The sequence below is a fragment of the Natrix helvetica genome, assembly GCF_964273705.1.
Source record: "Natrix helvetica genome assembly, chromosome: 3".
Taxonomy (NCBI): domain Eukaryota; kingdom Metazoa; phylum Chordata; class Lepidosauria; order Squamata; family Natricidae; genus Natrix; species Natrix helvetica.
This window is the reverse complement of record NC_138549.1, coordinates 153,582,065-153,599,797: the sequence shown is the minus strand read 5'-3', so window position 1 is coordinate 153,599,797 and position 17,733 is coordinate 153,582,065. Positions and strand designations below refer to the sequence as shown.

General features: G+C 42.6%; 1 protein-coding gene across 4 annotated transcripts in view; it reads left to right on the top strand.

Annotated features, from left to right (window-relative positions):
* The window catches only part of PREX1 (phosphatidylinositol-3,4,5-trisphosphate dependent Rac exchange factor 1), a 258,200-nt gene that overhangs the window by 224,791 nt on the left and 15,676 nt on the right, over nucleotides 1–17,733 (top strand). For all 4 annotated transcript variants that reach the window (XM_081947018.1, XM_081947019.1, XM_081947020.1 and 1 more), the window contains exons 27-32: nucleotides 4,189–4,277; nucleotides 6,601–6,683; nucleotides 8,314–8,404; nucleotides 11,544–11,672; nucleotides 14,285–14,326; nucleotides 15,047–15,264. In XM_081947018.1, coding sequence (XP_081803144.1) covers nucleotides 4,189–4,277; nucleotides 6,601–6,683; nucleotides 8,314–8,404; nucleotides 11,544–11,672; nucleotides 14,285–14,326; nucleotides 15,047–15,264 — 652 coding nt within the window. The remainder of the gene's footprint in view (nucleotides 1–4,188; nucleotides 4,278–6,600; nucleotides 6,684–8,313; nucleotides 8,405–11,543; nucleotides 11,673–14,284; nucleotides 14,327–15,046; nucleotides 15,265–17,733) is intronic.

Genomic DNA, 17,733 nt, shown 5'->3' with positions numbered 1-17,733 from the left:
CAGAAGATCAGCAGTTCGGTGATTCGAATTCCTAGCACCGTGTAATAGAGTGAGCTCCCATTACTTGTCCCAGCTTCTGCCAACCTAACAGTTCGAAAGCGTGTAAAAATGCAAATAGAAAAATAGGGACCACTTTTAGTGGGAAGGTAACAGCGTTCCGTGCGCCTTTGACATTTAGTCATGCTGGCCACATGACCACGGAGACGTCTTTGGACAGTGCTGGCTCTTCAGCTTTGAAACGGAGATGAACACCGCCCTCTAGAGTCAGGAACGACTAGCACGCATGTACGAGGGGAACCTTTACCTTTGCCTTAGGCTTGAAATGCACCTCTTTCTGGAAGTCCACTTGTTCTGTTTCAGAGGTTTCTTGTTTTATATCTCTAGAATACATTACTATCATTACATTAATCTGACCTTTTCCTTTTCCTTCTTTTTATTCAACAATTCAAATACCTGCTGCCCTGCTGAGGGGGAGAATAAGGGGTGTACTAAATGTATTCATTTAAAACTTTTTAAAACTACATAGTTGGAGTCTGGGTTAAAAACTTTCAAAAGAGGACAGCCGCAAAGACTTTGAAGATGTGTAGCAATAGCAAGCTCGTGGTCAGCCAATTAAAGAAGCTACATAGGACACCTAGTCCCAGTTTTCGCTGTTCTGTTGTCAGGTGTTGCTTTTCTCTTTAAAGTCTAATAATTCTAAACGTGCAACTATCCCTGCAGACTAGAATATATACATTTTGTGCAAAATTGTATTCCTTCGTTTCTTCTTTGGGGCAGTGCATAGCTCGCAGTCTTATAATGTAGAAAGGGAACAGTTGGGGAATGGCAGGAGTTGCCATGTTTAACTCCTAACAGGTTTAGCACTCCCTGGACAGAAACAATGGGTAGTTTATTGATTGATTTGATTTGATTTACGTTGCCACCCAACTCATATTCGTGTCAGTTTGTCCGATAGACCAGACAAGAACCATGACCAGATAAGCTAATTCTACTTCATTGTAAAGCTTACAATTCTGAAAGTACAATTCTCCCACTATCTCCTTTCTGGCAATAAGAAACTAGGGAGGGTCCTTTCTGAGTATCTTGTCCAGCCTACCATCCAGCTATAGGCTTTGCTGTCTCTTATCTGACTGTTCCCTAGAAAGCATCTCCTCACCCCGTCTCCCAGGGTCTTTCTCATATACCGTACATATATGATTCTAGGGGACTCACAATAAAAATAGATTTAAACATACATACTAAATAAAGCATAAACAGTATAAAAAGCAAGACCCACAGCACTTGGAATGATAAAACAATCATTAGCATAGCCAGGAAACAGGGTCTGACACACATCTGGGGGCCCAGGTCCAGGCACAAGACCAAGTTCTTAAAAGCTTGCAAAGGACCAGCAGAACTATGGCCAATCTGGCCTCCAAAGGAATAAAGTTACACAGGATGGATGCCACAGGATGGATTTGAGTTTCCATGGTCAGGAGACATCACAGGGTAACTCATGCCCATGTCACTTCTTATTTGCACTGATGCCATACTCTCTACATGGAGATTGATCCAAATGCAGCATGTTTTGTGCAGTTTGCCCATTTTACACTGCTGTTGTGTGAGCTGCACTCACCCCTGGTTTCTTTTGGGGTACAATTCAAGGTGGTGGTTATTATCTTTAAAGCCCTGTGTAACATTGGCCCAGGTTATTTGAGGGATCCCTTCTTCCTGACCACCTATACCTATCCTATAGATCAGCAGTGTCAAAGTCGTGTCATCACAGGGTCATGTGACGTATCGGGACTTCCCCCTCTTTGCTAAGCCGGACGGGGGGCTTGGCCAGCATGTGACACATCCGGCCTGTGGGCCGTGAGTTTGACACCCCGGCACTAGATTGAGTTTGCTCCAGATCTCCTTTGTTAAATGCTATCATCTGGTGGGAACTGGGAACCTTTTTCATAGCTGTGACTCCCATATGGAACATCCTCTACCTGAGAAATGGTGGGCCTTTATTCTCCTTGTCTTCCAAAAGACTAGTAACGTTTGTCTGTTTTCTTAGCTATTAAGTGATGATGGGAACTGAGCCAAGCATTGTTTTTGTTCCTTAAGAAAGAGGGTACTGTTATAGTGCTATCGGTGACCTAGGGTTTTTGTTGTTTGTATGTTTGTTAGCCACCAAGGGTTGTTTTATATCAGTGTTTGTCAACCTCAGCCATTTTAAGAGGTGTGGACTTCCTGGGAAATTCTGGGAGTTGAAGTCCATACCTCTTAAAATGGTCAACATTGAGAAACACTCTTTTATATAATATACGCAGTTTTGTGTTTCAATTTTAAAAGTAAATGATAATGAAAAAAGGCCATAAAGAGTAAAATAGTACAGTATTTCTTTTTTTGCAAGGACGTCACACGATTGTAGTTTACCACAATAGTCCTTCTTGGCTGAGTAGAATAGCAGTTACAAATTGAGATTACTTTCACATCTCTTTCATAATTTAGAGGTTCCCAAACATGGTAACTTTTATGAGCATTTCTATGCAGGTGGAGCGAATGTTTCTGTTGGCAAGAGAAATTTTGTTTTCTCTGAGCCAGAGCTAACATAAATGACTCTGAGGTAGAAGCCAAGAGCTGTCAATGTCTGTGGGAGTTCATAGAAATTTTTTTAACAGGTTTTGCATCTGCACATTACGTGGAGTGGGCCATAGCAATTCAATGTGAAATGTTGTTTCCTTTCCTTTCTAAATTTAAACCACTGATGTCATGAGCTCAAGACTCCTAGTCATAGGAATTAATAGTATTTATTTCCTCTTAAGAGCTGTTCATTGCACAAATAAAAGAGCACATTTTTTATGCTTTAAATCCCTGGTTTTGGTAGTCTAGGAATATTTTGAAAAACAACAGCAAACTACCCAGTTGGCAGTGTGCCTCCACATTAAGACCCAATGCACTATGAATATGTGTCAGTACCGATTGACTTTGATTTTATTCATTGTTTTATGGCTTTTAGTTCTGCGTCATGATTTGGTTAATGCTTTCTATTACTGAGAATAATCTGTCCTAGATTACCGAGATCAAAGCAAATTCCTCAAGGGGCTACTACCTTTCAGATTTGGACAGAAATGAACGTGAAATGAAAAATGTACTTGAGACATAAACAGTTAAACATAGTTCTTGCGGAACAACTGTTCAAGAATAAATCAAATATATTTTGATAGCTTTCAAATTGGAGAATAGTTTACAAGAATGATTAAAAAGAAGAGTTTGTTGATAGGTTGGTGGGATTCAAATAATTTAACAACTGGTTCTCTGCCCCTAATGATTTCTTCCAACAACCAGTTCACCAAACTGCTCGGAAAGTTAACAACCAGTTCTCCCGAAGTGGTGCGAATTGGCAATATCCCACCACTGATTATATCCCTTAATTTCCTGTATACATCTTTGGCTCTTTCTACCTGTATGTTGTATCCTGTTTAGAAATGGGAGAAAGAGATGTTTGGAGGAATGAAATATTGTAAGTGGAAAGTTATTTTAAAAGAGATATTCTTTTTTGAAGAGTCACCAACCCAGGAAAGTTCAGTGTTCAGGAAAGACAGCTTTCAGCCCTTTTGATTTCTGATTGGGTTGTGGCTGCTCCATCATTGGAAGCTTTTGAGAAAAGACTGGACAGCCACTTGTTTGGAATGGTATAGGGTCTCCTGCTTGAGCAGAGGGTTGGACTAGAAGACCTCCAAGGTCCCTTCCAACTCTGTTATTCTGATATTTTTGGAATATATATTACTGAGAAGTAAGTCCCATTGCATATGGCAAGAATTTTCATTCAGATAAACAAGAGATGAATGGCTTTTCATATGAATATGATTTCTATCGTGTTGGTTATATTAATTGGTTCTTATAGGACGTGGTTTCTAAAGGTCATGAAGAACCATGACAGATTTAATAGTGAATCTTTATCATGTTTAGCCATTCTCATCAAGAGTAATGTACTGTATTAATTCTGTAATGCATCTTCATCAGTGGAAGACAAAGTATGAAAGATGGAAGTTCAATTTAAAAAAAAAAACAAAAAACTAAAGGCCAGTATTCCCTTCATGGAATTTTGTAAGCAGAGTCTTAATTCTTGGAGATGGATAAGATAGAAATGAACAAGTTCTCTCTATGGTTTCTTATCTTCCCAAGCTATATATTGTATCCATTTTTTTTTCTTTCCAGTGAATGTAACAGCAATAGGGATTCAGTCCTTTCTTATACCAGTGTCCGGAGTAACAGCTCTTACTTAGGCAGTGATGAAATGGGATCAGGTAAGTAAATGCTATATAGAAGTTTTCAACACGGATTAAATGATACACCATCCTAGTATTTTTCAGATGTGTCTAACAGTGGTGGGTTCCGTATCCTGTTCCAACCGGTATGGTTGGAACGAGTCCGGCGTCACCCACCTGGATGCGTGCGGTGCGCGCATGCGTCGTACCTGCCACCGACGCTTCCGCAAGCCTCCGCGATGCTCCAGCTGCTCAGTGGAGCGTCACGCAGGTGCTGTATGCGCCAAGCGCATGTGCGGAAGACTCGAAGGCTTTAAAGGACAGGTAAGAACTCGGGTGGGTCCTCCGGAGCACCGCAAGCTCCGGTATGCCTGTACCGGGGCATACTGCCTGCAACCCACCACTGGTGTACAATAATAACTAATCATTCCTGGTTAGCAGATTCAGTAGTAAAAAAAAAGAGAGAAAAGAATTAAATGAATGTAATTAATGTAGGCTGCTAAGGAAATGCTCTGTTGGCATATTAGCACATTTAGGGCTCATACTGAGGATCTATGGCTTGCTATAATTTTTATGTATTTTGTTCCTCAAAATGACATGAGCAATGCCATCAGTTTCAAAGAATCTTGCCACTTCAATTTGGTACGTAGTTATTTATCCAGAGCTTGTGAAAAAGAGTTTCAGCAGCCCTATTAATTATAGGCGCTTTAACTAACTGCAGGTTATCTGATGAAATCTCCCTATTGTAGCTCATATAATTTGTTCCAAAAACATTATTAGAAATGGGGCAAAATTATATTCCCAATAAATGCAAATATTTTTGTTTTTGCTTTTTCAGTAAATGAATCTAATAATGAATCTGCTTTATTAGGAAGAGATCATGTCTAAGAATTTAGGGGAAGCTTGGGAATTCATCAAAAGCTAGACATTGGATACTGTGTTTCCCCTAAAATACATGTCCTGATAATAAGGCCATGCCACATTTTTCTGGTGGGCAAAAATATAAGCCCTCCCCCACAAATAAGCCCCCTGGACAACCCCCCACCTCCGGCCAGGCAGAGCGCCGCTCACCAACATAGCGGTATCCCAAAGGTGCCAAGCCGCAAGAACCGGGGGTGGTGGTGAGGGAGGCAAAGGTGATTGCGTTGCTAGGCGCCTAGGTTGGTGACCAACGCTGCTAGATTGGTGACCAATGCTGTGCCCAGCTGAAGAGGGGGATTGCCGGGTAGCTGCTCTCTTCCGAGCGGGCTCCCAGAGCCGGGCACAGCTTCAGGGGCGAATGGCTGTATTTCGCTGTCACAGCAGCGCAACACAACAGCCATGAAGCAACCATGCTCATGAGCAGCCACCCGGCAAACCAGCCAGGCACAGCGCCATTCACTGACCTAGGGGTATCACCAAGCCATGTGAGTGCCTGTTTGCCGCCGCCCGGCTTCCGCGGCTTGGCACGTTCGAAATGCCAGTGAAAGGCACTCTGCATGGATGGAGAGTGGGGTTGCACGAGCGGCGTCTCCCAGGCTCACGATGCCCTGACCCAGATCTCTCTGCAGAGCCAGAGCATCTCCGCCGCCGCCGCATGGCTTTTTCGTCGGCTTCCAAACCAAGTCTTCCAGCAGTGGCCGCTCTGGGCATACGCTCTATGCTTGTGGGCCAGCTGCCGGCAGAGCGTACAACCATAGAGAGTATACCCAGAGCGGCCACTGCCGGAAGACTTGGTTTGGAAGCTGCCGCAAAAGCCTGGCGGCGGCGGCGATTTTCTTCCTCTACAGAGAGAGCTGGGCCAGGGCATCGTGAGCCTGGGAGGCATGTGAGCGGGAGAGGAACAGCCACTTGTGCAACCCTCCTCTCCAGCTGCGCAGAGCGCCTTTCACTGGCATTTCAAAGGCACGAGAACCGGGCGGCGGCGAACAGGCACTCATGTGGCTTGGTGACACCCCTAGGTCAGTGAATGGTGCTGTGCTCAGCTGGAAAGGGGGTTTGCCGGGTGGCTGCTCGTGAGCATGGTGTCTTCATGGCTGTTGTGTTGCACTGCTGCAACAGCACAACGCAGCCCATGAGGCTGTGCCCGGCTCTTTGGGAGCCCGCTTGGAAGAGAGCAGCCGCCCGGCAACCCCAAAACAATAAACCCTCCCCTCATAATAAGGCCCAAGCCATATTTTGTGGGTAAAAAGAAAATAAGGCCCTGTCTTATTTTTGGGGAAACATGGTAGTTAGATGGAAATATGAAGGGAAATGAACAAGGAGTGGAAAAAAGTATATAGGATGAAAGAGAAAGAAAAAATGTGAGCAAATTTAAAGATCAGTGTGTGCTTATGAAGTTCAGCGTGGGAATAAAGATCAAAGTTTATTTATTTCATTTTAGGTGATGAACTTCCCAGTGATATGAGAATACCCTCAGACAAACAAGACAAGCTTCATGGCTGCCTTGAGCATCTTTTTAACCAGGTAAAGAGATTTTATCTTATGGTTGTACAATGAATGTTGTGGAGGTTGTATTAGCAGATTCTGAAGGAGGGTTAGATTAGATATTCTGTCATTCAAGGCATCAAGCATTATTTAACATAACATATGGCTTCTAATACTAGTTGTCACTCCTTTGGAATTTCATAGTCATGGCATGAAAACACTGTGTTTTTTCCCCTAATGTTTGTCACCAGGGCCTGGCCTTCATGGAAAAACTTCCTTTATTTTATGTAGCCAATAACTGCAGCAATCTTAATCAACATTTTAAAGTCAGTTGCTAATTTCTGCCAACCATTGTTTTTTCGTTTGTTTATCAAATGTATTTGCCATCTGTCTTATGATTCAGGTGAGAATTCTAGGGAAGAAAGATCAAAGCTAAAAAGTTATCATGTAATAATTAAATGGGATACTGGACCAAGGCTGTCAAACTCCCAGCCCGCGGGCTGGATGCGTCATGTGCTGACCACGCCCACGCCTGGTTTAGTGAAGGAGGAAAAAAAGTCCCAATACGCCACGTGATGACATGAGTTTGACATCCCTGTACTAGACTGACTTTGCCTAGAACTCAATGAGGTCATAATCCAGAGCTTTTTATTATGTTCCTCTTTCCTTTTATGTAAGAGAAAAATGTATGGAAGAGATGTTATGGCTCTCTTTGTGGATTTAATCATAAACCTTTTATCACTTCTGGAGTTTATATATTTTTTATCCTGCCTTTATCATTTTTAAAAAGAGCTCAAGGCAGCAAACAAACCTAAATACTCCTTCTTCCTCCCATTTTCCCCACAGCAACAATCTTGTGAGGTAAATTGAGCTGAGAGAGAGTGACTGACGCAAAGTCACATAGTCAGTTTTCATGCCTAAGGCAGGACTAGAATTCACAGTCTCCCAGTCTCTAGTCTGGAAGTGCCTTGTTGGAGTATCTGAAGAAATTGAACTGTAAAATTGGATTCCTCCTATGCAAGTCAATTTTGTACTCAGTTCCTAAATCTCACCTGTGTAATGTAATATTAATGCATGGTTGATTGGCTTTTTTTACTAAATTGAATGATTGATGTTAATATGGTAGAATGTTTAATCCAGTGGTGAAATTCATTTTTTTTTACTACCGGTTCTGTGGACGTGGCTTGGTGGACCTGGCAGAGGAAGGATACTGCAAAATCCCCATTCCCACTCCTGAGGGAATTTTGGGGTTTCTCAGGAAAGAAAATATAATACAAACATTGAATAAATACATCTTCTAACTTAGTCTTTAAAAACTTAATCACGTAGGACATGCAGCAAATGTTCATCTCTATCTAAATTAATAGTTCTTGGCTTACCTTTGGGGGTATACATAGACAGTTAATAAGTATTAGTTTCTACTAGTACTTCATGCCCTATTGCTGTCCCAGTCTTCATTAATAATAGCTTTGCTGGAAGCAATATTCCTGCTACTGTTTTCTCATTTTCAGACCAGAAATTCAGTACTTTTAATCTGCTCCAGGTTGCTTTTCAATCAAAGTACAATAGATAAAATGTAATTACTAGAGGTTTTTTTTTTGCAAATAGGATTTTATCTCCAAAAAGGCCAGAAGACTATTAAAGACTGAGTAAATGTGCTTCTTTGCAGGTGGATGCTATCAATGTCCTTCTCAAAGGACCAGTAATAAGCAAAGCTTTTGAAGAAACCAAACATTTCCCAATAGATCACACTTTGCAAGGTAATCTTGCCGGGGCTCAGGAAAATTGTTGTTTCTTAAATGGCACAATATAATTTCTTCATTCCCTGTCTGTTGTTAAAAGACGGCGATAATTTCTCTGTATCGTCTGTCTGGTTATATATCTATCTATCTCTCTTCCTGTCCTCCTGTATATAAATTTCACTCAATCATTTTCAGAGATATCTGTATTATGCCTGTACTGGGAAAGTGGGGGCAAAACAGCGGTCATTCCTCAGTTGAGCTTGCTATTTACAAATGGCAAATTGCAGTGTCCATTTATTTATTTGGTTTTGATTCAGAGGTTGCTTTTCAGAAGCATTGCCTCATCCTCCTGAATAATCAAACTAGTGATGATGTGAATGTTATTCCCCCCTCCCCTATTTCTTCACAGCCAGTGGTAGTGCCTGGCTGAAAAATGCTAAGCAGAATTTGCTCTATTTGGATGGGGATTTATAATTTTAATCCTATTTTATTGTACAGTGTACCAGCAAAGCAATGATTAGTTCAAACTTTGATTTTTTAAAAAATAATAGTAATAATGAAATACCAAAAATACCAAGAAGGTGAAGGCAATATTAAGAGGAGAATGTATAAATCAGATGACCATGTTTAAAAAAGTATCACACAAAAGGAAACTAAGCCTTAGCCAGAAATTAACAGTATACTAGTAAATTATAGGAGAATTGAATGTGCCAGTATTTATACACAGCTGGAAAGTAAAATGAGAATGTTACATGGTTTGAAGACTGACAAAATCTCCTCTCAAATTAATTATGCTAAGCAAAGATATTACAAAGATGATAACAATTCTACAATGCTGGCAAATCAACTAAAAAAAAAGCTAAGAAAAAAAAACAATTGAAGACAGCAGTGGCCAAACAATGACTAAAACTGGAGATATAAGTAAAGAATTCAATTTTCTTTTCACCAATTATATTCCTCCAATAATCCACATCTAATAAAAATAATATTTAAATGGATTAGCATTCCCAGAACTAGTTCCGGAGGCTATATAACATATAGAATCATCTTTTTCTATTTCAGAAATCTATGAAGTCTTTAAATATGAAAAATCTTCAGGCCCTGATGGACAGTCAGGGGATTATACAAAGGATTTAAAGAGGTCTTAATATCAGAATGTCTACTTTTATGCAATACCTTGCATTAGGGAGACCTCTTACCAGAGTTTTTGAAACAGCCCAAGTTGATTCTAATTCTTGAACTGGGTAAAAACTCTCAAAAGTGAAATGGCATCTTACCAACCCATTTTACTTCCTAATAAAGTCTATAAACCCTATACTAAAGTATTAGCTAATTGTTTAAAAGTGTTATATGTAAAATGATTGATATAAATCATTCCAAGTTTATTCCATATTGAAATATATCTATCTATCCTATCAAGAAATTATTTAATATTGTACAAATTAGTAAAATTAACAAATTTTCAATAGCTATAAGTTTATTAAATAGATTTAAACATTCGGTTCTTGTGTAGTAAAGTTTTATATTAAAAGTACAGTTTTGCGTGATCATCAGAAACCAAAGAGATATTTGTTTGGACAACCTCTCCAATATTTGGAAAAGTAATTGGAAGTTCTGTCCATGGTAACTCTGGTTTGGGCTTTTGTCTACTGGGAGGACGGTAATGGCTTGATCCTTCGTCAGGTTTTCAAAGACTGCTGTCCTCTCCTTTAAGTTAGTTCTGCTTTTGTGTCCTTGTGATCTGACCAAAACTCATACTTAAAAATAAGGAACTTGTTTAATTTTGGCAATTAAAATAAAAATTGTTCAATATAGATAATGTAATCTATGTTGAGCAATTGAGTATGTCTAGATCAGAGGTGTCAAACTCGATTTCATTGAGGGCTGCATCAAAGTTGTGTTTGACCAGGCCCCCCTCCCGGGATGGGTGCAACCAGGGTGGGCATGGCCAGCTCAACGTCACTCATGTTGGGGGTGCCTGTGGTAGCCCAAGTGCTCTGCCAGTGAAAATGGGATCTCAAGCTCCGTTTTTGGCTGCGATGGCCTCCTGCAACCCTCTGCCAGCGAAAACGGAGCTCAAGAGAGACACACACAGCCCCCCTGAGCTCTGTTTTTGGTGGCAGAGGCACTGTGGGCTGGTCCATCGCTGTTTCTAGGACAGCCCCATGGGCAGGATCCAGCCCCCCCCCAAAAGAGGGTGAAAATCTGGATGCATCTTATACACTGAATTCAGCATTTTTGGCCTTCCGAAACCCCACCCCCTTCACAAAAATGGACATGCAGAGGGTTTGGAAGGCTTGCAAAGTGCACCTGGGGGCTGGAGAGGCAAAAAAGAGCAAGAAACGGGCCATTTTTTTGCTCGTTTTTGCCCCACCCCCCATCCCCAGGAGCACTTTGCAGCCTCCTAAAGGCTATGCATGCCCTTTTTGGGGGGCAAAAAACGGGCCTGTTTTTGCAAAAAACAGGCTGCATTTTGCTCATTTACCCCCTCCCCAACCCCCAGGAGCATTTTGCAGGCCTCTCAAACTCTCTGCATGCCCCTTTTTCACAAAAAATGAGGCATGCAGAAGATATGGGAGGTCTGCAGAGTGCAAAAACGTTTTTTTTTAAATTTACCTCTTAAAAATCTTGGTGCGTCTTATACTCCGAAAAATACAGTACTTTGAAACCTCCCAGAGGGGAGCAACAGAAGCAGACTGTGAAGTGTGTGTGTGTATAGATAATATAATAACAGAGATAATTCTAGAAGGCCTCTGCAATAGGTATATTAGAAAAAAAAAATACAAAGTTAAAGTAATGAAATATCAGAGGAACTGCAATTCAATCAAATTTGGATAGATTTTCTAGTTCATCTCAATAGCAATAGAGTTTAATATGGTAATATACATATATGTCGTAAATTTGTGTATGTACAGACCCTGTCTCTTTTCTGTTTTTGTATTTTCTATATTCTTCCCTTTGCACCTTGGATTCATGATATTTAATTACTTGCTAATATTTATTAAGTTCAATAAAATATTATCAAAACTGAAGAGTGATATTTTCTTTACAAAGAAATAAGCTTAGCAGAGATTGGCACAGGATGTAATAGGCTGCTGTTCTGAACCACTTTGGTATTGTATTATTGTCAGAACTGAAATCTTTTCTTGTTCTGCAGAATTTAAGCAGAAAGAAGAAACCACAATTCGGAGCAGGAACAAGATTCAGATCAGCATACAGGAAGATCCCTGGAACCTCCCACTTCGCATTAAAAATCTTGTTGATACCATTCAGAAATACGTGGAAGGTTTGTGAATGGAAAGCTGGAAAAGAGCTGTTAAAAATTTCCATATTATAAAGAAAGTAGTAGAGAAGGTTGGGATCAGAAGGAGTAGAGTAACTGAATAAATAATGGAAAATTGGTGTTAAGATCTTCGTAATTAGAATATGAAGGTAGATTGAATCTTAGGAACAGAAAAGGAAATTGCCATAATCTATTTCAATATTATTTCTTATTCAACTGTTAAGGGGATTAATTTTAGCATTTTGTTTGTTTGTTATACACTTATGTCTACACCTACCATGTTTCCCCGAAAATAAGACACAGTCTTATTTTCTTTTTACAAATAAATATGGCTTGGAGGCTGCTCTCTTGTGAGCGGGCTCCCAAAGAGCCGGGCACAGCCTCATGGGCGAATGGCTGTGTTGTGCTGTCGCATCAGTGCAACACAGCAGCCATGAAGCGACCACACTCAGCAGCCACCCGACAAACCCCTTTTCCAGCTGGGCACAGCACCATTCACTGACCTAGGGGTATCGCCAAGCCACGTGAGCGCCTGTTCGCTGCTGGCTGGCTCCCGCGGCTTGGTGCTTTCAAAATGGCAGTGAATGGCGCTCTGCACGGCTGGAGAGGGGTTGCATGAGTGGCTGTTCCGCTGTCACACGCGTGCCTCCCAGCCTCACGATGCCCTGGAACAGTTCTCTCCGCAGATCCAGAGGACCTCCGCTGTTGCTGTCGCCGTCGCCGCATGACTTTTTCTGCGGCTTCCAAACTGAGTCTTCCGGCACTGGCCGCTCTGGGTATATGCTCTATGGTTGTGGGCCAGCTGCCGGCAGTGTGTACAACCATAGAGGGTATGGCCAGAGCAGCCACTGGCGGAAGACTCGGTTTGGAAGCCATCTTGAGGCTGGGAGGTGCGCGAGCAACAGCGGAACAATCGCTCACGCAACCCCCCTCTCCAGCCGTGCAGAGCACCATTCACTGCCATTTTGAAGGCACCAAGCTGCGGGAACCGGGTGGTGGTGAACAGGAGCTCGCGCGGCTTGGTGGTACCCCTAGGTGAGTGAACGGCGCTGTGCCTTGCTAGAAAGGGGGATTGTTGGGTGGCTGCTCATGAGTGTGCTCGCTTCATGGCTGTTGTGTTACGCTGCTGTGACAGCGCAACACAGCTATTCGCCCATGAGGCTGTACCCGGCTCTTTCGGAGCCCGCTCGCAAGAGAGTAGCCATCCGGCAACCCCCCTCTTCAGCTGGGCATAGAGCTGCTCACCAACCTAGAGGTATCCTGAAGACACTAAGCAATGCAATCACCTTTGCCTCCCCCCCGGTTCCCGTGGCTTGGCACCTTTGGGATACCGCTAGGTTGGTGAGCGGTGCTATGCCTGGCCAGAGGTGGGGGGTTGTCCAGTGGGCTTATTTGTGGGGGAGGGCTTATATTTTTGCCCACCAGAAAAATGTGGCATGGCCTTATTATCAGGACATGTCGTAATTTTGGGGAAACACGGTAGTACAAAACTACACTTCAAAACCATAGCATCATCTCTGTGAGGTAAGTTGGACTGAAAGAGAGCATACTCGAGTGTGACTCAGTGGTGGGTTCCGGATCACATTGCAACCGGTATGCTGCAACGGGTCCCGGCGTGCACCATGTGCAGCATGCGTAGTTGCCATCTGCGATGCTGCAGATGCTCGCCGGAGCATTGCACAGGCGGCGTACACTTCGTGCATGTGCACGGAAGTCCTGATCGGCTCAAATACAGGTAAGGATGGCGGGCAGGCGGGCCCTCTGGAGCACCGTACCAGAATGGTACCTGGTGCTCCCAGCAGGCACCACTACGCCCGTACCAGGGCATACTGGTCATATCCCACCACTGGTGTAACAAATAGAAGACTAAAACTAGGTTTCTCTGCTCTATCTGAAAATGCCTGGAATTAAATATTAATATTCATTAGTATTTGCTAATTCCAGAAATAGATTCTACCACAGAGCTATGGCCCCTTCATCTGTAAATTTTATGAATTCTGGTGACATCAGTCTTTCCAGTCTTTAGACCTGTGATAGCGAACCTATGTCTGCGAGCACGCTAGCTGTCGCCCCAGCTCAGCTCCACTGTGCATGTGCCGTGTGCTCCCCACTGTGCTCCCATCGAACACCTGATTTTTGGGTCTCTGCTGCGCATACCCTGGTGTGGGACACATGCGAGAGATGCACGTGCATGCGCAGGGGGAGCGGAACCCCCTGTGCCCTGTTTTTGGTCCCAGGAGGCTTCAGGGAGATCTGCTAGGCCCAAAATGGGGCCCCGCGGGGGAGTGGGGCAGGGTTGCACATGCATGCTCAGCGGGTGGGGCACACGGGATGTGTGTCACATGCACACTGCATTATGGGGTTTGTGTGCGCACACGTTTTCGGCATGTGATGACAAAAAGGTTAGCCATCACTTCTCTGGACATTAATAGTTTATGGTTTCCAGCACTTTTATTATGGGTTTTAGTACAAAGTACAGTTACCCTACACTTAATTACAGTGCTCTCTTTCCAACTCTGCTTCAGCTCCAGCATCTATCAATAAGAGCCTGAGCATGCCTTGTCATTTCAGTTAAGGAAGATGCGATTAAATTATGCTTTATTTTTCTTTTCTAGATGGAAAGAATCAGCTCCTGTTGGCTTTGTTAAAATGCACAGGTAAAGCAGCTTTTTGCATACTCCTGACTTGTCTTCTGTTGCAGAGAACTTTTCCCAAGCTCCCTTTCATCCTTCTGGCTAGGAGACTCTATATCACCTATGAATTCAATTCCTTGTCATTTACCACATTACCTAAGCAGCTCCTTGATGCCCATTGCAGCTGACCACCTCAACAGTGTTAAGAGACAGACATGCAGTTTGAGGAATATTTTCATTCCATTTCAGGGATTAACCAGTGGTTCTCAACCTGTGGTCCCCGGACTCCGGGGGTGGGGGAGGAGGCTCGTGAGGTCATCCCAGGAGGTCCACAAAGGCTTGAAGAAATGTTATGATTTAAATCTTGAGTTGAGTCATGGGAGGGGGGGACATGGCCATGATCCGTGGCCACAAAAGTTATTTAAAGGGGGTCTGTGGTGAAAAAAAGGTTGAGATCCTCTGCATTAAACCATTATTTTCAGGATTAGTAATTAATGTGGACCCCTCTACGCACCCTAATCTTCTTGCTGGTCTTGTGAAAAACTCTCTGTTCCTCTGGGGTGATGAGGAGGGAATAAACACTCGGGGGCAGGGCGGCAGCTTTCCCCAAATATTATCAGTGTCATATGAGGTGCCCTGAACAAGAAAAGCCAAAACCACTCTTGGGGAATGAATCCCAACCATGCATGCTAACCCTAACTCTAGCCTATTGATCCCAATTCTTGTCTCTCTCTCTTCTTCCAGATACAGAACTGCAAGTGAGACGAGATGTAATTTTCTGCCAGGCCCTGGTGGCAGCCGTCTGCACATTTTCGGAGCAGTTATTGGGAGCGCTCAACTATCGATACAATAACAACGGAGAGTATGAAGAAAGCAGTCGGGAAGCCAGTAAAAAGTGGCTGGAGCAGATAGCAGCCACAGGAGTGTTGCTCAACTACCAGTCCTTGCTGTCTCCCAGTGTGGTAAGGCTAGAAGACCATTTCCTCAAACACAGAAAACCAAAATAAGGAACCAGGCAGTTCTTTCATTACTCATCTTCCGACCTAAATATATTAGCAAAGGCTGGGGAAATAAAACTGCTGTTGTTTGCAGTGTGGTAGCATTTGCATTTCAAACCCCATTCACACTTACTCAGTCTGGTTGCTGATACAGCTGGGATATATGTGCAAAATCTCAACCTAGTAAGTGTGACACATTGCGTGTTAGCACCCTTTCAGCTGTGGTGAACCGTGCAGCCAAATCTTTCCTACATGCAACATATCATTGTTCCAAGTAATGGTCCCAATCAATTCAGGATTCTGAGAGCTTTTCTCAGAAATCCATTTTATTGGATACATCCTATCGGCACGTTCATATGTGAATCCAACTCTTAAATTTTATTTCCCGTGTTTTCAGTATAATAAAAGAGATAGATATCACCCACCCCGCTAGTGTCACTGGTCACGTTGACTAATCAGGTAGATGGCAGGCTACTCAGCTACTCCCCCTCTGGCTCTCACAAGCTCTCTTTGAAATTACCTTGATTCTCACGGGCCTCATCGCTGTTATGTCTGGCACCTGGGACGACATTATCCCACAGTTCCCCTTCCCCCCATATGTATAACCACCAAGAAATGAAGTAAAAAAGATATGGCTTCAGCTAAAGTCGGTTTGAGAGTTGACACAACATATTGACAGGTTGATTTCATTGAGGACCACAGGGTTGTGTTTTACCTTGCGGGGGCATGGCCAGGGTTGGGCCTGGCAAGCATGACGTCACTCCTGTTGGGGGCACCTGTTGTGGCCCCAGCGCTCTGCATGTGGCCCCACTGAGCTCCATTTTCATTGGCAGAGAGTTGCAGCAGGCTGTGGAAGCCGAAAACGGCTCAGGAGTCTGTTTTTTTTCTGACAAAACCATGGGCCAGTCCTTCGTTGTTTCCATGGCGGCCCCATGGGCCAGATCTAAATACCCCATGGGCCAGAATTGGCCCCCGGGCCTTGAGTTTGATACTGCTGATATAGGAGAAGCTACTTTGGGCAATAGCGTGAAGGGATGTATGAGTTCTAGGCATGTACATATTACCTTAATGCGTATAAGAAGAGAGAAACTGGCCTTGTTTGTTGTGCAAGACACTCTTTGACAGATTTGTATAGCATCACCTTTATTCTTTTAATAAGTAAGAGAAAAAATAATAAAGTGCAGTTCATTGCTTGGGAGCATGCTTTGCATGCAAGAATAAATTCTGGCAGGGAAAGTATTTCTGATTGCTACTGGCATTCATTGTAGACAATACTGAATAAGCAGACCAATAGTTTAATTCATCAAACAGTACAACAAATTCATCTATTCAGTCTTTTCTGCCCCTTTAAGTGACAAGCTGTACCTCACCATATGCTGTGATCTGCATAAGTATATTACATGTGCAAGAATTTTATCTCCTCGGCTTCTTGTAAAGAGAAGCTAAAAGCAAGAAAAGTACTGTAATAGCAACATTCATTGCTATTTTTTTTTAAAAGTAGCTACATATTAGTGCTACAACAGAGTATTAGCTGTAAATGATAACTAGTTGTGTGAAGTGTTGAAATATTCTGCCCTCTGCTGGTGAGAAACTGTATCTTGCATTGCACTGAATGTATTTGAAACATGTACCAAAAACATATATAACAGCAATTTTCTTGAACAGAAAATTCAAGTTGTTGTTGCTCACAAATTTTTAATATAAAACCCAAATATATAAAACCAAAAATATGAAAACCTATATGAGAAATATATGAGACCTGTAATGGACAATGTGTGTTACAGATATGAGACAAATAGTGGACAATGTATAGTAGAGATGCAAGCTCACATTTAAAAAAACACAGTAAATTTAAGGGAATGAAGGAATATACAATATAGTCCAACCCCCTGCTTAGGCAGGAAACCCTGGCCTACACCACTTCAGACAAATGGTTATCCAACATCTTCTTAAAGACTTCCAGTGTTGGGGCATTCACAACTTCTGGAGGCAAGTTGTTCCACTGATTGTTCTAACTTTCAGGAAATTTCTTCTCAGTTCTAAGTTGCTTCTCTCCTTGATTAGTTTCCACTCATTGCTTCTTGTTCTACACTCAGGTGCCTTGGAGAATAGTTTGACTCCCTCTTCTTTGTGGCAACCCCTGAGATATTGGAACACTGCTATCATGTCTCCCCTAGTCCTTCTTTCTCTTAAGCTAGACATACCCAGTTCCTGCAACCGTTCTTCATATGTTTTAGCCTCCAGTCCCCTAAGGATTTAGATATGGTTTTAGTCACAGTCACAACCAACCTTTGATGCTTGTGATGCCTGGGTTTGGGGAAGGCATCTATTCTCCTTTTTATAATTCCAGTTCTTATGAAGAGAATGTTTTGTGTACTTACGACTACAATAAAACTCTGGATTTCAATCATAAGTTACTACAGTCCTGAACTG